Here is a 24,509-nt window from a genome sequence, read left to right as displayed (position 1 = left end):
ATTCATCTTATGGTATTTCTTTACTCTTAAGATACTAAAAAGGTAATCATTGAAACAGATTCAAATCCTTAGAAATCATGTTTTTTGGGGCAAAGGAAATTATTTCACAAGTGTATAATTTGCATAATAGAGAAATGTAAAACTGGTAACTCTCACAAAAATAATATATTGTTTTTACTTCAGAAATAAATGTATCCTCTTTGAAGTACAGATATACTTCTGTTCCCGTAAAGATTTAGATCTTAAAATTTAGCAGAAATAGCAAGGTATTATGCAGAAGTGATATTTCATTTACCCTTTCCAGGGCACAGAAGCAGGAAGTAAAATAAGAAGGTTAAATTTAAAAAATTAGAATTCAGAAACGGGGGACCCCACAAGAATATCAGTGATTGTTTATTAGAAATGTGAGGAAGAGGGTTGTGTAAGTGTGTTGGGTGTGGGGTTGTGGCGTGACCGGTGTTTGGACATCAGGGATCCCTGACGTTGCTCTGATGTCAACAGCAGGGCGTCTGTCCTGAGAGCAGTTACCCATGACCACTTAGTTTTGTTCTAGAAGCTGTCTGTGGAAAGCGGGTGCCGTGGTCTATTTTCACGGTAAAAGCAAGAACATATCGCCCTCTAGTGTTGAAAAAGCTGAGCGCTCCAAAGATTGTTTAGCAATACAGAAATAATTCACTTTAAAAAGCAAAAAGCAAATTATTTTCTTATTTTCTCTTTTCAAATAAATGTGATGCACTAATATACAGGTTCACACTGTGCATCCTAAGGAAACAAGTGTCAAACACAGTTAGCCTACTTTTGTGGCTATGTTAGAAAAATATTTTAACTGGCTTGAAAATAACTTATTCCTTTTTAAATATTTTACGCAATTTTAATTATATTATCTTCATTATAATTTGTGGTGAGTGTTTTAAAACTTTAGGAAAGATAAATTAGTTATAATATTTTATCTCCTAGTGTTCACAATGACTTATCTGTATTATAAGAATTAGCTGTAAACATTCTTTCCATTGTTGAGATGAAAGAGCACAATTCTGTAGCATAGCTCACTCGGGTGGCAGAGGTGACACTGAGTCCTCTATAGCAGATTCTGTGCCTCATGAAGAATCTTTTCCCTTCTCTGAAATGCAAGATCAAGAATTGAGTGAAAGTTCATTAGAAAAAAACCTCTAGAAAATACCATGAGTAGAAAGTTGATGCTTGAGGTAGCAAGAAGAACATTTGTTTGTATTCATAAAATGACAGACTGAGACGAAGTAAATTCTAAGTGGAAATACACTGGTATTACTACAAGCCGAATTTCTCCAGACGCCCTCTGTCTGTGGGTGCAGAGGGGTCTGGGCAATCATAATGGCCGCAGGTCACTGGCTCCTCCCTGTCTTGTCACTCGGTCACTTCAGTACCTTCAGGGTCTCCTTTGGGATTGCCCATTGGCAGGTCCACGCGGGCTTTCCAGCCTGTCTCCAGTCTCACTGCCCAGCAAGCAGTGACGGTATCTCAGCCGGCCACTGTGGGAACCCCGCTGTGTGTCACAGCTGCAGCTCCTGCACCCCCAAAGCTCCCCGTGCCCTGGGGTCTTGACATAATTTGCAGGCCTATGAGGCAAATGGGCCGTGGGTGCTTGCCACACCCTGACACCCTCGTTATCAGAGATGCCAGTACCTTTGGGGGCAGACGGAAGTTCGGCTTTTGGGTTCCTGCCACTCTTCACTAGAAGTATTTCATTTTTCTTTTCAATGACAGATAAATATGAATTTGGCATTTTTAAAGAATTATCTGCATTTTTAAAGAAGATATGTAATATCTTCTGACAAATTTAGACTCAATTAGAACCAACTGATGCATCATAATATCCTAGCTATAAATAAACTTAATTGCAAATAATTAAGTAAATAAGTAAAACAATTGCAAATAATTTGATGTTATTGATTTTCCAGTTTTCAAAACCTTAGGCTGGAATTCTGAGATCATTGTTCCAATAGAACTATTGCAAATATAACATAGGATATCAATTGAACTGAGTCAAGATTATTAAAGTTCTCCTAGGTGTCTGATTTGGTGTTGCATTATGCTTGAGGGAAGGGAAAGTGGTTTTGTGTGAGAAGAGAAACTTAATATGCAGACTAAGCTGTTGAAAATGTACCCATAATCAGTTAAATAAAAATGTAAGGGCATCACAAAAAAGTATGGACAACATATTCTTCGGATATTTAGAGGAAAAAGCATTACCAGGGATCGAATAGGGAAGGCTTATTTCTTACAAGATTATAGAGTTTTAAAGTTTAAAGCAACCTTAATGTTATCAAACGCACCCCCTTTTAAATTTTCTACTTACATTTTTTGGTGCTTTTCATTAAAATGGTGTGGTTCCTGCAGAGCATTCACATGCTGGAGGGAAGCATAAGAAAGGTAGGGATGCCCAGCCTTGGTGCGTGTCCTTGCCTTTCTCCCTTGCGAATGGGAATGTACAGACAGACAGACACACAGCTGGTTCCTTACTTTCCAATGGGGACGACGGGGACACCTAAGATCAGACTTTTCCTCCCACCCACAAGTGTTTGGAGAAGACAGCATTCCAGCTCCACCTTGGAGTAGAGAAAGCAGGTGAATATATGCCAGATGCAAATATGTTGTTGGTTTGGCTTGACTGTTCTGGGCACGTGCAAAGGCCCCTTGCGTGACCAGATGTTACTCAGGCTCCTGAGTCTTCTGGCCCATCGCTGCACTTCCTTGTGAAATCTACTGTCAGCAAAACCCCTGCTAGGTCCGTTTAGGCAGAACCCCCACACTGGACATCTGGTCACCCTCAGTGTTGATCAGGTACCTCTCCTCCACCACACCCGGTGATATCCAGACAGAAGCCCCTCGCCCGTCCCGGGATGTCACCTCGTAAAACCTTCCCACCCTCTCACTACCTGCCCGCGGCTGCAGTCCCGCTCACTTACCTGTGCTCCACGTGGCAAGTGGCAGTGGACCCTGTACCTGTCCCCATGGCCCGAGTCAAGTCTGCATTGCCATCCTCAACAAGGGGCACTGGATGTTGCTTTCTCTAACGTATGGCGAGCCAGGTGGTCTGCAAAGAGCTGCAGACCCAGTTCTGGATACACAGCAGTCCCTGCCTCCAGAGAACTGCTGGTGCCAGACAGAAACGCCTGTGACAGAGGCTGCTCTAGGACCCACAGGGGACATTCCTCCAGGCTGGCTTCTCAAGGGCGGGTGGTTGTCTTGATCTGAACTGAGTTCCTAAAAGAAGTAGAGCTGCTCACCGGGCGTTCCAGAACTGACATGGTCCAACACGTCAAATGTAGAAACAGCACGAGGAAAGAGTTTCGCAGGAGAAAACTCTGGAAAAGCCCAACTCCACATGTGCACAGAAAGGTGAAGGCAGCTGCTGGGGATGGGTCAGTGTGACAGGGAGGTTCATGAAGAGACGGTGAGCTAACTTGTAAAGGACATTACACCTGGAGTGTCCAACTAACAGCAGTATAGGCCAGGCACAGACTGAGGGCAGTGAGTGAATGGAGACAAAAGCAAGTCAGGTGTTAACAGTCTGTAATTGCCAAACAGAACATAGGTACGTGCTGTTTTGGTCAATTACTCACACAGGATTGTCCTCAGTTTTTAATTAAATCCTCAGCAAAGAGACGTTGAAGTTCTAGAACAGAGTTGGAGCAAAAGGAAAACACTGACTTTTTAACACTACACACTTTCCTGGCGTCAGGAAGCCGAGTGCGTGAGAAGGCCTTAGTTTGGGAAACACTGATGGGAGTCAGCTTGGTCCCTGGGTGATGTCTGTCCAATTCATCCTCACTTTCTATTTTCTTTGGAAGCAGAAGCATGGGGAGTTAGGTAGCAGGACCACCAGGGTTAGAAAGTTATTGCAATCATCAAAATATAACAAGGTGGGAATTAGAAATGAAAAAACAACAGTGGATATAAATAAGAAGGATTTCTTAATCACGTTTGCCTTTTATTCTAACTGGTTATGTTACATTTTTGAGTTAAAAGGTAGAATAGAAATTATGTTTGGTGTGTAACCACAACTATATAAAAACAAAGTACATAGAAAGAGAGGTCTTGAAAGAAATACATGAGAGGTTTTTGTTAAGCAATTGTCATTTTATTTTTGCTGGGTTTTCAAATTATTTCATGTTTTCATAGTGAGAAATACACACACACACACACACATATATATCTTTATTAAACTTACCAGTGTGACAGTGGTTAGTAAAATTATATAGATTTCAAGTGTATGAAGTATACATAATTTTTGTTAAGAAGAAAGTAGCAGTGTTAGCTTTTTAAAACATTTTTCACATAACCTTGGTTGATGAGACAATTGACAAAAATGGAGCCTGCAGTTGAGAGAAAATTTTTAAGATTACAGTAGCCCTCCTTATCCACGGTTTCACGTCCTAGGGTTTCATTTACCCGTGGTAACCATGGTCAGTGGCAGACTGAAAATATTAAATGGAAAATTCCAGAAATAAGCAATTTATTCACTTAAAATGTGCGCTGCTGTGAGTGACGTGATGGGACCTCGTGCGGTCCCTCTGCATCCCATGTGCATCGCCCTTTTGTCAGCACCCCCACTCTGTCTCCACCGCCACCAGCTGGTCACCTAGTAGCCGTCTCGGTTATCAGGTGATCAGATAGACTGTGAGGGACGGCGATGCTTGCGTCCCCCAAAGCACAGCAGTAGTGATACTGCCAATCAGATGTGCCGAAGAGAAGCCAGAAGGTGCTTCCCTTATGTGCAAAGGTGGAAGTTCTCCACCTATAAGGAAGGGAAAAAATCGTGCACTGAGATTGCCGAGGTAGGGAGGACTCTTCTGTCCATGTAAACGCCCGATATAGGAAATCAACTTGATCATAGGTGTGTGTGATGGGAAAACATCAGTACGTCCAGGACCATCCGCAGGGGCAGGCATCCACTGGGGGTCTTGGAATGTGCCCCCTCAGATAAGGGGGAGATTATGTATCTAAACCAGGGAGCCTGCCATGATATTGTCCTCGGTCACCTTTGGTAGCTTCCTTGTAAACTGTTTATACGGAGAGAAAACAAAGTGGAGATAGGAAATGCAAACGACGTTACATACATTGTCTGGTTAATGCCCACACTCTCACATGAAATCCATCAGTACAGCTTTCAATCAGTAACGTTGAAACCTTCTACTGTCAAGAGGAAGGGAAAGAGGGAGGAGGAAGAAAGGCTTTCTGGAGAGGAACAGGAAATAGATAGTAAAGGAAGAGAAGAAAGAAGAGCGTGAGGATTCGTACATCTGTGTTAACAATGAATGCCTTTGCTTCTCACCTAAGGGAGAAAATAGGACTATTTCCAAAATGGAACCGAACTTTAGACAGCCTGTTTGGTCCTAGCTCGATTTTGAGCGTCCCATTGTAAATATTACCCCCAAATCGAGACGAAAACGAGACACGTCACAGATCTACCCAAATTCACCCCATGTCCTAAGGCAATTGCCTGGATTTTCTAAATGCTTAGGACAGATCCAGGAATTCCAAAGCTGTTTAATGCTATTTAATTCTGGGCCATACATTCTGGAGATATCATCACTTTAGTAGTGTTGAGGGTAACACTGGGTGATGAAATCTTGAGAATGGAAATAAATAGAGTTCTCTGCAATGCTCACTGGCCCTCTCCACATGGTCACAGATAACACTTCTGTGACTGACTCTAGAATGTCCCGTGATCAGGCAGGGCACGTGCCCTGTCAGCATTTTCCTTCCCAGAGTCCCCATGGTTTTCTAATAAGATAAATATAGGTACTCGCACTTATAATTACATACTCCTCCTTTTGATAAATGCTGTTGTTGTTCTGCTTTAGAAAACAAGACCTAGGACAGTGTAAGCAGGCAGTAAGTGCGTGTCCCCGGGAAACGGAGATAAAACAAATCCCTGCCGTTTCTTCTCCCCGTCCTGAGTGCCCTCTTCAGAGTGTCCTGAAGTGTGAGTGCCCCGATGCTCAGCTGCACACCTCCTGGCGTGTTCTGTGACAGTGTAACGTGGGGGCAGCAGTGGTGCTGTTTTGTGTGAAATGAGCCTTTTAGGAGGTTGTACTGATAAAAACACACAGTTTGGGGACCACGATATACTTATAGCATGTGACTGAAATCAAGAAAATAGGAGTGTATGAGAGGTAAGAATAAACCAGTTCTTTAACGAGTAGAAAAGATCATATTTCAGACTATCATAAAGCATACCACTTGGATTTTGATTAAATATAACAAATACTCATGACTTTGTACCTTCACGTTGAGAAAAGTTATATATGTAGGTATGGTTGTCGCCAAAAGGAAAATCACAATATTTTGTGGCCTGGAATGGGAAAGGAGCTTCTGGGGACAAAACCATATGATATCAACCAATTCTTAGTCTCACCTTCTGTTGAATCAATAATAGATTCTTCCAGAAACCACTCAGCATCAGAAGAGATTGCACTCGTTTTAGCTGAAGCCTATGTGATACTTACAATTCCGGGTTAAACCATTGTAATAAGCTGTGCCCTGGTGAGGAGTGTCCCTCTAATACTCTGACCATGATCCGATAAGAACAGGAAATCTTCTTACACTGGACCCAGAAACACAAAGGAATGCACACACACTCACACACACACACACACACACACACACCCCAAACACAAGTTTCCCAACACTCCAGGTCCTTACACGACATGAAGCACATCAGAATTTCTATTCTGATCTCTTTCATTTTCATTTATGTGTTAGCAACCTATGCTTTGAGGAAAAAGTACATCTCTCTCAAAAGATGTTTATAAATTTTGGAATTTTCCCCAAGAGAGCCTGAGTGTCATCACTGTACAGGAATAAGTGGTTAAATGTTTACATAATACAACATTTGATTTAAAAAAACACTGTTCTATTAGTATGAAATAAGAGCTAACTCTTTGAAATATCCTTAAAAGCAAAGAAAAAACTCATGAAGCAGGTGGAAACAAGGCACTTGATGAAATATGCCCCTATTCCCAGCCCCGCCCTCACCAGGTATCATGAAAAGACAGAGCTGGTGGAAATATTTCAAGTACTTAGGTCATCCCAATTCACAATACATATTCTTTCCAGCTAATCCAGTTCACCTCTAGGATTGTTTCTGCATTTTTGGTAGCTATTTCTAACTTTGAATATCTGAATTTTTTAAATTTAAATCACACTTGCTGATAATGTGAGTTACATCATTTAATTATGCTCACGGCTGAACTTGGGGTTTCATCTAATTCCATCCTTGGTTTTTCTCACCCGCGCAGATGCGGAGCACGGAACCCTCACACCGCAAATCACTAGGCGTGGAATCACAATCTTTCTCAAACCCTCTCAAACTCAATGGCCTCATTTTAAAAATAGACTGATAACGACTCAGCAGGACGATGAAGGCAACGGCCGTCACACAGTGACTGGCAAACAGCAGACACTCATACGTGCTGGGGAAATGTTACCGTTATTCTTCTTTTCAATTTCAGCTGAACTTCAGCCAGCGTCTGGTGATCTGAACAGGTCGAGACACAGACAACCGCGCATGCGTTCCCTGTGACTCTAGCCCCAGCTTACTTCTGAATTTCCTCCTTTCCAGAAAAATCCAGTAAGTACACTAGTGCCTGTGGTACTGACTTCTCCACTGTTTCCAGAGATCGCTGCCCATCCACGGGGACTGAGAATCCATGCTGAATGAGCTCTGCAGGCTGTGTTTTAGAGACTCTATAAAAACATTCTGGAAATAAGTCAAAGCATGATTTTAAAGCAGGCATGCAAAACCATAATGACCTTGCATTATCCAATCTTAGAGAGAATGAAGGATTCTGGATGACAGGTATCCCACTGCTGATAAGGGTTTGAGCCACACTTGGAAGAAAAAGAAAAGGAGAGTGAGGACGAGGGAGGCAGCACCTAGGAAAGAAGCCATTGTCTGCACAGAGGTCACGCAGCCCACATTTGGGACAGGCTGTCACACAAAGTAGTGGCTCTATCCTCCCAAATGCTCACAGCAGACTTTCAGGACACTTGGTAGGCAGGCTGTCCGGATCAGGTCAAAGCCTCATTGCCTTGCTCGGGATGGGCTCAGGAAGCGCCAGTTCACCCAGATGCCTTCCTCTGGCCCACCTTTCTCCCTGGTTCCCTAAAGAAGGGCCATCACAGTGGACAGGAGCTCAGGGAGGTTTTGCTGAGCGGCTTAGGCCCGCCCTGCCCGGCACATTGGATGGGGGTCAAGTGGAAGTGTTAGCCCCGGAGCTCCATTCCTTAAAAACACACGGCACATATACCTGACACTAAAAGAAAGAAAAAAGAACACGCAGCACGTATCTTTAGACTTTGGGGGCAGCATTTTAATGTCTTCACTGCCATCCTTAATTGTATGTGGTTCATTTAACATGTGTCTGTTTACAGATATCTCAGTTTCCTTATTTGACCTTTCCAAGCTTCTTAAGTCGGTGTCCTACCCTCTGCCTTGATGTTCTTTTTTTTTTTTTTTTTGGAAGGGACACAGTCTGGATTTTTGATAGAAAACCCACTTTCCATCCTGTTTCTCCTCTACCTTCCGTCCTGTTTCTCACACTACTCCCACACTCTACATTTTTGACCCCAGATGTGGGGTTCTTTTCAAATGCCAGGCAATGCTCTGACACAGCTGTGCATCCCACAGTTCAATCCAATTCTGACCTCAGAGGTCCAGGGCACAGTCCCAGGGGAGTGGCCCCGTCTTCAGACGCCAATCACAAGTATAGGTCCCCAGCTCCCCACAAGTCTGTCCGGCTTTGCTTCCACTTGGAGATTCCCTGTGACCTCACCTTGGATTCCATGCTTTGCTAGAACAGCCCACAGAACTCAGGGAAACTCTACCCTATGTTTAGCAGTTTGTTGTATGACAAAGGGTGCAGCTCAACAGCCAGATGAAGAAGTACAGGGCGGAGTCTGGGAGGGTCCCGAGTGAGGGGGCTTCTGTCCCCATGGAGTGGAGGTGTGTGACCCTCCTGGGATGTGGGTCACCGACCTGGAAGCTCTCCAAACCCCGTACTTTGGGGCTTTTTATGGAGGCTTCCTTATGTAGACAGGACCCTCAGGAACTCAATTTCCACTCCCTCTCTCCTTCCCATAGGGTGGGGGTGGGGCTGACACCTCCAAGCTTCTAAGCTTGTCATCACCTTTCTGATGAGTAGCCCCACTCGGGAGCACAGCAAGTGTAGCCTCCTTGGAACAGAAACGCTGCTGTGACCCAGGAAATCACCAGGAATTGAGGACCTGTATCAGGTACGGGGTCACAGACCAGCTATTAGCACAGAATACGCTCCCAATGCTCTGATCACTGAGGAAATCACAGGGTTTAGAGCACTGTGCCAGGAAGCGGGGCAGATATAGTTAAATCAGAGAGTCAGACAAATCGCAGGCAATGCCAGACCATCTCTTCTCTCAGACACAAACCCAAGTAAACACCCTTGGCCGAGTATGTTTTGTTTTCCAGACTTCCTCACACTCACTGGCTAAATTTTGTTAGGGAAGGAGAAGTTGGAGGATTGAATGGAAAGGATAACTCCTTGCATTACACACACACACACACACACACACTTACACACACACTCTAGCCCACATATCTACAATGGTAATAATATGTGTCTATCATTCTTCTAACTCTGAACATATTAACGTTAAGTAAATGTCACATTTAAATTTTATTCTTTTGGTTGACAGATTCTAGTCCCACATGCTTTTTTTTAAATTTCTTTTTCACTGTAGCATATTAGGATAAGTTGTTCTAATATGCAAAACTGACAAATAAGTCACATTTTTTATGTCAGACTAGATAAGGATTTAATAAAGTATTAGCTTGTAATACACTTAGTTTCTTTTCAAATTCCTGATTAAATTTATTTTTAAAGTACTAAACAAACCTCCAAAATATGTGGAGTAAATATATTTCTGTTCTTGTGGTGCACTGCAGGGTGGGTTGGGGTGGGGCCGGTTCCATGTTTGCTTAAATGGATGTTTAAATCAAATACATGAGCGAGGAAAAGGTTAGCAATGGTTAGAATACAGGACTGGATAATCTCCCTTGACATGTTTCAAATCTCTTTCAATATCTATTACATTTGTGAGTTTATCATTTAATTTAATTTGCATTTTAAAATTTTACTTCATAAATGTTGTCAGACATACAGACAAGTAGAGGGTACAGCATAATTGATTTATATATTTTATACAAACCAAAGCCTTTTATTGCTGTGTTTCATTACTTTTTAGTAAAAGACAATTCAGTCTGTTTAAAGGGAAATGGATCTTGAAACACTTAAAAGGTTTTTGGAGAGCAAATAATTCTCTTAAAGAATTATAATTGATAAAAGAGTATTAATAAGTCCCTCACATGGGAGTTATTTTTCCTTTAAAGTGAGTGTGAAACCACTGGGGAGATTTTTTAAATTGGTTCATTTGTTAAAGGAAAAATTCAGGTCTATTTATGTGTATGTATTTGGAATCTGAAGAATTGAAATGTTTTGCAGATATTGAAAATTTTCAAATTGAGGACTTCTGAGGTTGTTTTAAAGACATCTTTTCAAAACCCTAAGACATAAACAAACATTTCAACTTATTGTTGAATTTTATTTAAATTACTAACTAAGAAAAATGTATCTCGGAACATGAAAAAATATAAAATGAAAGCAGTGACATAATATTATAATGTTTAATCATTTAATCTAATAGTCTGTTAACTAATAGCCATTAATTACTCGGATTCCTCAAAATGAACAAAGTAAATACAGAAACAAAATATTTACAGTGTGCTAGAATGCACAGCTCTTGTATCATAAGACGTGAAAATTTGATTCTCTAATACAGTAGGTGTGTGTGTATCCCAGGTTGAAAGTGTGAACTTTTTGGTTGCTTCCCTAGGGACACGAGCGTGGCAGACTGGGAAATGAAAAATTCCATCCGCAGTCTAGCACAGTCTTGGGGGGAGTGAAGAAAATTTGTATAGAAAGAATTCACTGAACATCACTCTCATCCATACACAGAAAAGCATCTAATAATGGAAAGCCATGTGTGTTGGTGCTGAAGCAGTTTGGCAAAGATTGCTTTTTAGGGCTCCCTACCTTCTTTTTCTTTTAAACTAAAAAGAGTCACAGGGAACGGGAACATTTGGTTGTTGCCTAAGAATTAATACAGAAACTCAGCTGTAACCAGGACTACAGGCGCAGGCCGGGTTAGGGACGCGCTTTGAGAAAAGCACTGAGGCTTCTGTTGTGTCAGGCTTCCCGGCCCCTTCTCACGAGAGGGGTCCGAGGACCGTCGGTCCATTTTGCCCTCCCTCCCTCGGCGTCGCCCTCACTGTCCTTCTCAGAATGGAGAGGAAACATCCTGTCTGCTCGGGCTGTTATGCGGGAGAGGGCCAAGTGTCCCCCGTGACTTCAGAAAGGATGTCACTGAGAGGAAAACCTCTGACCACTGTACACTTCAGATAGAAACGTCCCGCAGCGGGGCTGGCCAGCCTCCACGCAAGCACCTGGCTTTCTAATTCGACACGTAGAACATGTTTCCAGGCAGGGACAAACACTCTCCATGCCAACTAACATTTTACACGAAAGCTTTCCTTCTTACCTCTTTTTCTTAGGTGACTTGTCTGGAAAATTATACATATATGTAACATATGCTATACATATATAATTATATAGGAATATATACTTTATATACACGTGTATGTATGTATATTTTATATATATATAAATATACATGTGTGCGTTTTCACAATATCGATAGCATTCTGTGTTCTTGAGGACAAGAAAGCAATCTATTAATTCTGTACCCTAAGTAGTAAAAACTAGGCTGTTAGTATTTTAGCATTAACTACACTCAAACATCTTTGATATGTACGTTCCCTATCAGTCAGCATACACACACGCACACATTTCCGTTTCTGTCTCAGTCATCGCTTTTCTCCCCATTTCAGACGATGCCCGAAGGACTCCGCCGCCGTCTTGCTCTCGGACACATTCGGGGTCTCCTCGGCTTCTGCCGCCCTGGCCGGTGGCCCTGCCGCTGTCACGCGCTGTGATCCCACCACGCGCCGTACATGGTTTGCGATGGTTACATGAACGTCCGGGAAGTGGTAGCTGCAGCATCTCCTACTGTCTTCCCGATGGCACTTTAGGGAAAGGGACTTTCCAAGGGCCTGGACACCATGCATCTCGTGGGGAGGCTCCGGAGAAGTTTCCGGACGCTGGTCGTGCTGCTGGCGACCTTCTGCCTGGCGAGCATCGTCGTGTCCGCCTACTTCCTCTACTCGGGCTCCAAGCAGGAGGTGGCGCTCGTGGAAAGCACGGCGCGAGCCGAGTGCGCGGACCTCAAGTTGCTGCCGTTCGGGCCCGGCGAGCTGAGGACCGTCCAGCCCATGGCCCCGTCCAAGACGGACCCCACGGTCCTGCTGTTCGTGGAGAGCCAGTACTCCCAGCTCGGCCAGGACATCGCCGCCACCTTGGAGTCCAGCCGCTTCCGGTACCACATGGTCATCGCCCCCGGCAAGGGGGACGTGCCGCCGCTCACGGACAGCGGGCGCGGGAAGTACATCTTAGTCATCTACGAGAACATCCTCAAGTACGCCAGCATGGACGCGTGGCACCGCGAGCTGCTGGAGAAGTACTGCGTGGAGTACGGCGTGGGCCTCATCGGCTTCCACCGCGCCACGGAGAACAGCGCCCCCCGCGCGCGGCTCGCCGGCCTCCCGCTCACGCTGCTCACCAACCTGGCGCTGGCCGACTGCCAGGTGAACCCGCGCTCGCCGCTGCTGCGCGTCACGCGGGCGCCCCGCCTGCAGCCCGGCCCGCTGCCCGGCGCCGACTGGACCGTGTTCCAGTCCAACCACTCCACCTACCAGCCCGTGCTGCTGGCCGCGCTGCAGGCCGGCGACGCCCCGCCGGCCCTGGCCCGCCAGCCGCTCCACGCCACGGTCATCCACGACCGCGGGCTGCACGACGGCATCCAGCGCGTGCTGTTCGGCAACAGCCTGAGCTTCTGGCTGCACAAGCTCATCTTCCTGGACGCCGTGTCCTTCCTGTCGGGGGACCGGCTGACCTTGTCCTTGGACAGGTATGTCCTCGTGGACATCGACGACATCTTCGTGGGGAAGGAGGGGACCCGGATGAACGTCAAGGACGTGAAGGTAAGGACACGTGAAGAAGCCCACACGGTGTAGTCACTGACTGGGTGGGGCTGAGAAAGTGCAGTTTTGAATATTTTAGAATCCCCATTACTCAAAGTGTTAAGAGGCGGTAGGTTTGAACTAAAATAGGCAGTCAAACAACCTCTTGGACGAGGGTTTCACCATTCCTCACACCGATGCCTCCGGGTGGAACTAAACCGTCCTCAGGCTGTTTGAGGGTCCCCTCCTCCCCCGCTCAGGCCGGGCCGGTCCCACCAGAACCCATCGCAGGTGGCCCTCTGCTGGCACGTGGCATGGGGGCTGGTGGCAGGGGGCTAACACCGCCCCAGAACTGGACCCCTGGACTGGCATCCCTGCCCTGTTGGGTCTGACAGAGGCGACCGCAACTCAAGATGGCCAGCGGGAGACCGTCCTGTAACCTCAGGCAGTAGAGTGTTTGCTGGTAGGAAATGCTCGTGCCCTGTGAACACACACACACACACACACACACACACACACAGGAAGACGGTTTTATGGGGAATGGGTGGGGGACTGGACCTCAGAAAGCTGTCCATCATGATCTCAGGGCTGCATGTGTCCTGTTGTTTGGGGTAAGGCAGCAGTGGTTCTGGTAAAGCCTCTAGGTTATGATCAGATTGACTGTGTGACAAATGCACCCCATGTCTGCGGTTAGATAAAGACAAAGCCAAATGCATTGCACCAGTGTAGGCAGGTAACAATTCTGAGAATAAGCCCCCCTTCTTTTCATCTTGATTTAACATTCTCACTTGTGCCTGTCTTCCCCTATATATAACTGAATTCATTCTGTGGATAAATAATGTTAGCAAAGATAAATTTGTAAAAATAATAGGACACTACTTGGAATTATAAAGGAACTAAACTGTTAAGATCATGTCATCTTTTCTTGCTAGTAAGCTTTTTATCCTCCCAAGATGAAATCTTGGTACTACTTCAAAACAACAGCTTTTCTTCCCATCCTAAGACCTATCGCACGATCATAAAATGTGATTAAAACCAGTAAAATAAGTTCACTTTTAGAAAAGCTTCAAGGTTCATGTGAACCAGAGAACTGTTTGTACTGAGCCCCGAGTGAAGTGTCACTTGACTGGGACCCAAGCATTTCACTTCAGACACTGCTGTGAAGGGATCCAGGGACCCTCTTGAGATCTAGCTAGACTTTTCTGTTTTTTTTCTCCTTATATTTTATATGTACTGTTCCTTTTAATTAATACAGAGTTTAGTTTATTTTCATCTCAAAATCATTAACCTAAAAAGAGATCATGTGCTTCACCAGATTGTCTTAATGAGTCTACGCTGAAGCCTAAAGGAAGGGATTTCCTCGTGTTCACCTAACAGGTTATATGACCAAAGAGTTCTTTCTAACTAGCAAAACTGCCCTGCTCAAATCCAGCTATTTCGCTTTCTCTGAGCAGAAGAACAAATACCGATTCATCAGTAATCATACAGTGTTCAGAGGTCACTGATGACTTCCTAAGTGACATAACCCCACACAGAATAATAGAATACTGAAATTAACAAAGGCTGGAGCAGTGTCAGGGAGAGAAAGAATGTGCGTGTGTGCGTGTGCCTTTACACACACGCACACAGTCACTTTGAGGAAAATACTCTTGTCACCCCTTTGGGTGGTGTTCCTGGCTCTCCCTCAAAAATATTAACCAAAGAATATCAGGAACTTGACTGGAACTGGGGCTTGACCCTCTCGGGTTACGGACAGGTTCATAGGAAATACCATTTTTCAACTTTGAAACTTCTAGTTGCCATCTTTGGCATTTGGTTTCTGCTTTGACTCTCTCTTTTTGGATAAATATGATTTTGTGGAAAAGAATCTGAAATTGTGCATAGAAAGTTCTGGATGCTGTTCTTCACCCTCACATTCCTTTTCTGGGAGTGTGACATGTCGTCCCACACTGGTATATGAGACGGAAGCCAGTGCTGTCCCTTACGGGTCATCATTTAACAGAAAACATTTATTTCTTATATGTTGACGTACTTTAATTCGATGGCCCCCATCATTTGTTGCTCAGCTGTGGCCTCCGTACGTCATCCGTCATCACAGTTTGCACAGATATGCAAAGTACTCAGTTTTTTATTTCAGTCGGATGGGCGGGATAGAGTCATCTTTGCGTTAGGAGGCAGAATGCTCCTGTGCTATGACAGACTCACTGTGGACAGCGGGGACGAAGAACGGGCGACAGCACTGCTTCCTCTAGGCCCTGGGGAGGTTTCTTGGAGCAGGCAGCATGGGAGTGTCCTGTGCGGCTGGACAGGACACGAGCTGGTCAGCACGGGGAGGTGTGTTCTCGGCCAGGGCGCCGGCCCAGCTGGCATGCTGCCGGGGTATGCGGGCATCTGGGGGATGGCAGGTTGCCTGGATGGTAAAGGAAACAAGAAATAGCAGTGGGACTAAATCCTGAAGACAGTGACTGTGGACATAAGAACGATCGCTGTTCCAGGAATTGGAATGATCAGAGCTGGGGTTGAAGAAAAATGCATTGTTTGAGCCACGGAGGTGTTTTCCAGGAGGCCTGTTAAAGAACCTACGTCACAATGCAGGCATAGTAATTATTATGTGGCTTTGAAGTAGTCTTTATTTAGCATATTAATATGCTAAATACACTAAGCACCATGCTGATTTTCCACAGGCAGTATGTCTTTTAACACCCACAACAACACCAAGAGGAGATTTGTACATTTTCTGAACAAGTAAAATGAGGTTGAACAATAGCAAGATACTCATCTAGCTGATAAGCGACAGAGCAAAGACCAGACCTAGACTCTCTGTCTTCAGAGGCTCAGCGGCTTCTGGGAAACGACAGTTTGCGTTTGGGCTGGAGACTTGGCACCAGCATTCACTGGTTAACCTTGGGCCTGTTTGTTAACCTCTCTAGTCCTCAGCTTGCGGGTGTGTAACACCACCCTAGTCCAACCAGTCTTCGCATTGTGGGGAGCCCTGGATGAGGGAGAGGGTGGGGGAGAGCCTGTGCAGAAGGGGGCGTGACGGGAGGCGGGCACACACTCAGTGGACAGGCAGAGAAAAGGATGGGGACGTGGTGGCATCGCGGGTTCCAGCCTGGGTAGAATCTGCTAGAGGACAAGGTGCTGAGAAGATTTGGAGTTTGGTTTCGGGCCTAATGAGTTCACACGGGACATCGGGAGGTAGGCGTCTGGAAAAGCAGACCTAGATTTTCAGATACTGTTCAGAGGTGGCAGTGCAGACTTAGAAATCATCAAGCTTAGTATTTGCCACCTTAGTGATGATCACTAAAAGGAAATTAACCACGAAAGAGGGAAAACAGATCATTGAATGCACCATTTTGGATATCGTGTAATAAAGCCAAGGTCACAAGAAGCTAGTTTCCCCAGAGGAATTGTTTCATGTACCAGGATTGTAGCCATCCCCACAGCCCTTCATGGCTTACAAGGAGGAAAGCCTGAAGCTCAGTGAGCACTGACCGTCCTGGAGAAATAAAAGTCAGGGGAAGCCCGCTGGGAACAGTGCTGTTCAGGCAGGACCGGCCGTCCTCCATCTGGGATCCGGCGTTGAATCTCCTTTACTTCGTATTCATGACTCGCTAGTTCACAAAAGCCTCTGTGTGACCCTTGCGAACATGCCCTTGAGAAGCACCGAATGGCTCTGCCACAAATATTCCTGGAATGTGGAGTGATGTGCCGGGGTAAAAAGTATCAAGAGAAGGAGGAAGCTAACGCCTTGTCTTTAGTCATTGTGCCCAGAAATTTTATTCTACTGAGAGAATTTCATTTAGCTTTTATGTGTTCATTTTCTTGATGGGGTTCATTGAGAACATTTCAATTTTTTGTTAGAAAGAAGGGTTTTGAGGTGTGTTTTTCTTTAAACCTGTTTTCTGGGTATCGGTCAATTATTATCACTTCTTTCTAAAAACATATTTTAAAGCAAGGCCCGTGATCAACTGAGGATTTTCTGCTCAGAATAGTTGTGAAGCTTTTTGTATCCAAATTAGATTTTAAGATTAGATACTCCCTGAATTCACTTCCACTCAAAACGGGCTGAATAGCAATGGATCCAACGCTAGCAAGAGCGCTGGCTCTGGCTGGGTTCCAGCAGAGGATAATCCCGAGCCGACAGCAACACCTTCTTCACGCAGGAAAGCGCACAGGTCAAGTCCACGAGCTCCATTCTGCCCCTTGACATGTGGCAAGGGGCTCCCTGGGAGCGTGGACACTGTTCTGGAAGAAGCAAGCAGGCTGGCCAGGCCTCCTGGAGGTGGGGTACTCGTCCCTGTGAGAGCCCCGTGTCTGGGCCCAGGCCTGATGCCCCCAGGATGAGTCCTGATCGCTCTTGTATAGTGTTCCGTTCTCTGTAATGCCATAAACCGTGACTGATTAATCGGCCGGTCAACTGGCTCAGGTTACAATGAGCCTCTTCAGCAAGGGCCACCCACTTGTTGTTACGATAATCACCAAAAGATACCTCATCAGGGATTCGCATCTAGAGACTCACCAAAGAGAAAAGGAAAACAAAACCAAAACTAGCTGCCTTTGTTCTGAAATAAATGATCATGAGAATTCCTGTATCTCCCTGAGAAAACGTTTATCATTATGAAGTGACACATCACACCTGAAATGCTTTTTTTTTTTTTTAACTAGGATTTGCTTTAGTTTAATATTATCCTTCCTCCTTAGCAGTGTTACCTGCTAAATCCTTTTGCACGGTTTTACTCCTAATCTCTCTGTGTCCCAGGGACTTGGCTTTGTCTCTGGGACCAGAACGTAATTCCATGTTGCGGTGTGGTATTTCCATATAATCTGGCAATCCTAATTTTCACTGGTGAATCTAATCAAACCTCCAGAAGAAAAATAATAGAGACACCATATTCAAAGAATAATAGCTGTGACATTTTCAAAATCAATGCATGACAACAATACTCCAATTCAGAGCACTTCCTTGAGAAATCTCTGGCAGAATAAACCAAAAATGAATCCCTACCTCGATACATGATAATGACACAAAATAACACAAGACCAATTATCCTCCTGGGGGGGAAATTGTCTGACTGGTAGCTGATTTTTCAAAAGCAGCAACAGAAGCAAAAAAGATCTGAAATCCTCTTTTTTAGGGCTCGTTAGTCTTTCTTTGCAAAACAGAAGCACAGGCCTTTCCTTGGCACAGAACCCAGGTGACGAAAGAAGTCCCCCCACCTTTCATACCCCCTCCCCGCTTAGAACCCCGCCTCAGACAGACCTGACCTGCTACACACAAGTTGCTTGTTTCCTGGGCCTGAGTCTGTGTTTTGTTGAAGGAAACTTGATTTGGGTGGAAAAAATACTGTTTTCTTTGGTAGGTGAAAATCATACTTGAAAATGTAAGTTTTGAGGAAAGGACTGAATCCCGGCTCTACTCATTAACTATAATCTTGTACAAGTTACTTAATTAAGTGTCACACTTCCGTCATTGGTGGCATGAGACCTGATAATAGTACATACTCAACAGGTCGCTGTGGAGATGAAATGATCTAACCCATGAATAACGAAGGAACGTGCCAGCACGGGGAAAAACTCGCTCATTTACTTGATAACAGAGAGTTGAAGAAAAAAAATTCCTTTGATTTTTTTTCAACAATTTGATTACCATATTCTGATTCTAAGACTCACAAACACTTTAACATCTCAGACATTAGAGTTTGTCTTCTAATTGATAGCATCTTACGCTTTACGAAGTGCAGTAATTTAAACGGATTTTGTTTACACTGAGATCGCAGTTCCTAGCGTATCTCCCTAGCAGCTAATGTAAGTTCACCTGGTGAACTCAAAGTGCTCACCGTAAGTTTCCTGTTGAAAACTAAACCCACAGAAGTCATCTTCACTCATCACAAAGATACTACGAAGTACATAAAACAAAAGTACTTCTTCCAATTCTCTATCATCAAGTTGTGGGAGGTATAGTTAGTGTAACGTTACGGTCCACTCAGTGTGATTGCAAGTGTGTATTATGAGTTCGTAATGCATCATCACGTCATATAGCACGTACTTTTAAATGAAACAAAGTTCTATTCCTTTTAAATGTTAGAGCACAAAAATAGTTTCTGAAGTCTGTATTCCATAATTAAAACTTTTAGTTACTTATTTAACATTTAATAATGGCAAGGCATCAATGATATTTAATTTTTGAGGCACTTTGCGAAGGTGATTGACATGTCAAAAGCTGTATGTATTTAATGTACAGGAGTCGATGCGGTGGAAACATCACCACCAAAAAGGACATGAGCACGTCCATCCCCTGCCAGCTTCCTCCTACTTCCTTTATAACTAGTATTAGCATTAGAATTAGTACTAGATTAGTACCAGCATTATTGGTGGTGGTAAGAACACTTATTATAACATAAGATCTGCTCTCTTAGCAAATCTTGACCGTACAGAGCAGGATTGTTAGCTGCACGTACGCCACCAGGTAGGGATCTCCAGAACTGACTAACTTGCACAGCTAAACTTCTGTCCACTCTGACCATCACTCCCCCATTCTCACCTCCCCCCAACCCCGGTTCTGTTGCTTCTGTGAGTTTGACTATTTCAGGTTCTACGTGTGAGACCATGCACTGTTTGTCTTTCACTCAGCACTGTGTCCTCCAGGTCCATCCAGTGTCGCAGATGGCAGGATCTCCTTCTTTTTAGGGCAGAATAATAGTCCATTGTACGTATACACCACGTTTTCTTCCTCCATTCACCCATCGATGGACACTTAGGTTGTTTCCATGTCTTGGCTGTGAAGAGTGCTGCAATGAATGAGGGAGTGCAGGCATCTCTTAGAGATCTTGATCACAGTTCCTTTGGATAAATACCCAGAAGTGGGGTTGCTGGATCATCTAGGAATTCTATTTGTAATTTTTCTTAGGAACCTCCATACTGTTTTCTATAATGGATGTAACTGCAATACTTATAGACATCAAAAACTGGTGGGGGGTTAAAGTTAAACTACGTTTTAAAGTCTCCAAACAAAGTAATAAAGTCTAACAGGAAATAAAAATAATTGTTTTCCGTAATGGAACATAGGACATAGGAAGATCACATATCTTACTAGGATATCTAGCTCATCCAAACTTAAAAAGCAGCCATGTCACAATGAGGTTGAAAACCCCTCTTGTAGCCCAAACCCATCAAAAGAAGTTGCCAAATCAACTGACTGCCTTTCCATTTGCAGTGGTGTCAGTGGAGTTGATTTGCCATTCAAATGCAAGCAGAAGAAGCACTCAGGGCAGTAATACAGTTTAGGATCATTATTATGACACAGGTACTTAAAAAAATCTTGGTCTTCAGGGCAGTAATGGCACCGACGAGTGGACAGGTATGAAAAATAAATCCATCATTTCCTGTGCTTAGTAAGGAGGAAAGAAAGTTGGGAAGGGGCCACTGTGCACATGTGCATATGAGTGTGTGCACGTGTACATAGGTCCACATGTGAATGAACATTGCCCATTTCTGCCGCGTGTGCGTGTGTGCATGTATGGGGCTAATTCCTATCCACAAATGTAGAATATGTCCAGCCACAAATAAAAAGGCTGTGTCTGTGTATCCACGTCATTCATTCAGGCATTGTGGCTGAACTGATATGTTTGATAAGCCGGCCAAAATAACACCCTTCAGAACTAAATGAGACATTTAAACAGTTTATGCCAAATGTAAGCTGTATATCTACATGCAGTTATTTTCAGAAATAAAAAATGATTGGATTTAATTTGTGAAATGTTTGCCAGATGTTTTATAATTTAAACATAGCTTTGGTATATTTATTGCTGTTGGATAATTTGAAAGGGAAATGAAATAATAAGGATGGCATAGTAATGATTGGAATTGAAGTGTTAGGTGAACATTTTAAATTTTAACCACAAAACAATAGGTAAAAAAGCAGTAATAATAAAACACATACTTTTCTTACTACCTCCTCTTCATTATTTGTAGTGCCCTGCAGATGTTAACTCAAGTCGTCAGATTAATCCAGGTCACGCGTGCTTCTGGTACTCCATGTGGTGGAAGAAGCAGCGAGCTACCTACCCTGAGTCCCAGTGGCCTGTCCCACGTTACGTACCCCACAGGGAGCACAGTAGCTGTTGGGTTCTGGAAGGCTGGCTCCAGTCTTACCCCTGTGTCAGCACTGACTGCGTCCTGGATTTTTCCATTGATCATTGGATATGCAGATTGTTATTTTTTTCTCTCTATGCTTTCACTTGGTGACTTAAGTGTCCTCATGAATAATATGACCCAAATAAACAGAAATTTAAGATGGAAGTCATAATTTGTAACTTGTTCTATTGCCAAGCTCATCTAATGACCTTTTATTTTTTAACGTAGTATAATGAAGCTTAAACATAAAACAAGTATTTTTAGTCTATTAAATTCATTCATGATGGGCATTAGGCTTCGGATATGTCCTATAAACACACATATTATGTATGCATGTTTGTATTCTTAATCAGAATCATAAAAGTGATTTTTTTCAAAGGACTGTAATTGTGTCCCTGTAATTGTAAGCTACTCTGTGCAGTAATTGCCATGCGACGCTGGGAAGAAAGCTTTTCAAAGATGTGTTTTTCCCTCGAGTCTATCTTTTGATGCTACATATATATTACTATTAACAATTTGCTATTTTTGGCTATATTTTTACTCTAGTGAGCAAGCAATAAATTAATAAAACTCTTTGTTTTAAGCACCAAATATACATAGAGAATCTAAGAAACGAGTCTCAAAACCACATTTTAATGAAATAAGTTAGGTGAAGTTGTAAGAATAGTTTCAATTTAATTTTTCAGTATTTTAAATCTTCATTTACTTGTTCTGTAATTCCAAATTTGATTTCTTAAAATGGTCTTCAGTAAATTAAGGAATTCACACAAGAACAACTGCTTTACATCATACTTCTTCCGTATTCAGGATTTTGGTTTTATTAAATACTGCCCCAATATAAATGCCAGAATATGAAGTAAGTGAAAGATTGAAAATATTTTTGTGTTCTTTTGATGAAAATGGTCATATGCACAAATATCAGAGATGATAGGAAGTGTGGATTATTTTTAAATACCAGTACATTTTCATTTTTATTTTGTATTTGGTTGAACAAAAACCACAAAGTCCAATGTTTTTAATGGAAACTAGAGTATATTTTTCAGCCTTTAGCCAAAACTGCTTTCCTCCTTTATGTGCATTTATAATTTTCACAAAGAGATTTGAATTTTCATTAAAAACAAAATTTGAAACTATTTAACTCATTAAGAATATGTAAGCGGTGTGTGTGTGCGCCCACTGTGTTATGGCAGCTGTAAACTATTTAACTTCTTTTAGAATCTACACAGGACAAAGGAAAGTTTAACTTCATAAAGCAAGTTTCTGATAGTCTTTTTAAAAATATTAATCAGCACGTCATACTTCTTTATGCTTATGTTTAAGTTTCGATCTAATTCCAGTGAATATCAACATATAAATGACTACAACTAATGTTCAGTTATACATGGTAGTAATAACACAGAAACATAACAGAAGTATCTGGTGTCTACCAATAATTGGCAGTCACAGAGTTCAACAATATTGAAGAGATAATTCTCTATATAGAATCCGATTAACCATGGCCGAGCTCCAAGAGAAGTGGGATTCAATCAGAAAAATGTGATAAGGAACTTCCTTCTGCAATCAAAGTATAATTTTATATGATGAGGGCGAGAACACAGGAATAGCTTCTGGAAACTGTGACTAAGATGTGTAGTCTACCAGAGGTAACACAGGCATGCAAATAACTTCAGTGTGTTATAAAGTCTGACAAAACACACCAGTAACAGAGGAATTGGCTGCTGGCATGCCAGCTGGGGCACCCTGTGGTCAGGGTGATAGGAAAAACTTGGTGGGGGTGGTGGTGTTTGAAGCACATCTTCAATGACTCAGTGACAGCCACCATCAGAACCGCCTGGGTAAAAAGAAGTGCTCAGCAAAAGTCTGAGGTGGCAAGGTACAGTGTTTGTCGGGTGTGGCTGGAGGGTAGAAATGGGAAAGGGACACTGAAAAGTGATGTTGGAATTGTTTCTGAAGCATCTCAAAGGACATACTGTGGAGTTCAGGCTTTATTCTGCAGTAAATGTACTGTTGTGGTTTTTAAGAGTACATGTACCCAAGTTCTGTCTATGGGAAACAACAGTGTAGGATGGAGGGGAGGGGCTGAGGCCGGGACTAGCCCTGTGCCCCTGGGACTGTGCAGGGCACAGTGGACGGGGGACATCCCACAGTTAGGACAGCAGGGTCTGCTCACTGCTTTCGATGCAGGGGGCAGTGGTGGGCGTCTAGAGGGAAGAGAGGAAAAGAGCCATTTGTCCATTATCCGAACGCTTCAGCCAGGGCCACATAAATGCTGGTAATGCTGTCCAGAGGGAGGGGACACCCAGCATGCATGTTGGGAACCACTGGAGAGAGAGTGGGAGTATTTAGCCAAAGGTCCAACCACAAAATAATGACTGTACTATTGTTTAACGAATTAAAAGGCAGTGAATTGATGCTGAAAAAGTTAGGTCAGTTTTATGAAGATACCAAGTACTGATTTGACTGTTCTAGAAAACTTAAGGGCTCACAGTGGAAAGTGCAGTAAGGCAGGAGGGGGCATTGACTGCTCAAAGTCCCTGTGGGGAAGCACGAAAAGTGACGAGCAAGGTCAGCTAAGATCAGCCGTGTCCTGAGTGTACCTGGTTTGGCTATCACTGACCCAGGAAGGAAGGCCTGCAGGTTAGCCAGGAGAGACTGCCAGGAGCAGGTGTGGTACATGGAAGCAGGACGTACATCCCACATGACGTCACATCCTGAGATGGATGGAGCAGGAAGCTGGGGCTTCCATCAGACGGGCCACATCAAGACCTGGGAGGAAGAGAGACCCCTGAGACATTTGAAGGACGAGGCTTCTGGACTTGGAGAATTGAATATATGGAACAAGAGGGCTAAACCCGAGTATAGTTCAAGTTTATGTAGTGGAACTAGGAAGGGAGGCGGAGGAAGTAGGAAGTGACTCCATGGACACAGACAGGGCTCCACAAACAGATTCCATTTGAGAAGACCTCGATTCTCAGCAAGGAGACTCGATGCAAAACAGAGCATTTTTAAGAAAATATGTGTCTGAGTTTGGAAACACATATGTGTAAGCTAACAAAAGTGAAAAAAAAATGAGAACGGTTTAGAAAACGTGTCACAGTTTCTTCCTACTATTATTAATAATGTGAAAATTATATTTGAATATATATTTTAAGTGCATACATTGTGATTGGTACTTTATACAATGCGTCTCTAATCCTAAGAATTTTAAAACGGTTGT

General features: G+C 43.5%; 1 protein-coding gene across 1 annotated transcript in view; it reads left to right on the top strand.

The window, feature by feature from the left end:
* Positions 1 to 24,509, top strand: part of NDST4 (N-deacetylase and N-sulfotransferase 4) — a 196,328-nt gene that overhangs the window by 19,263 nt on the left and 152,556 nt on the right. Inside the window, exons 2-3 of the mRNA XM_033133341.1 lie at positions 7,497 to 7,615; positions 11,969 to 13,177. Coding sequence (XP_032989232.1) covers positions 12,200 to 13,177 — 978 coding nt within the window. The 5' untranslated portion in view covers positions 7,497 to 7,615; positions 11,969 to 12,199. The remainder of the gene's footprint in view (positions 1 to 7,496; positions 7,616 to 11,968; positions 13,178 to 24,509) is intronic.

The sequence above is a fragment of the Rhinolophus ferrumequinum genome, chromosome 18 (assembly GCF_004115265.2).
Source record: "Rhinolophus ferrumequinum isolate MPI-CBG mRhiFer1 chromosome 18, mRhiFer1_v1.p, whole genome shotgun sequence".
NCBI classification, from domain to species: Eukaryota; Metazoa; Chordata; class Mammalia; order Chiroptera; family Rhinolophidae; genus Rhinolophus; species Rhinolophus ferrumequinum.
The sequence above is the reverse complement of the archived record's forward strand: the minus strand, read 5'-3'. Positions and strand labels throughout refer to the sequence as shown.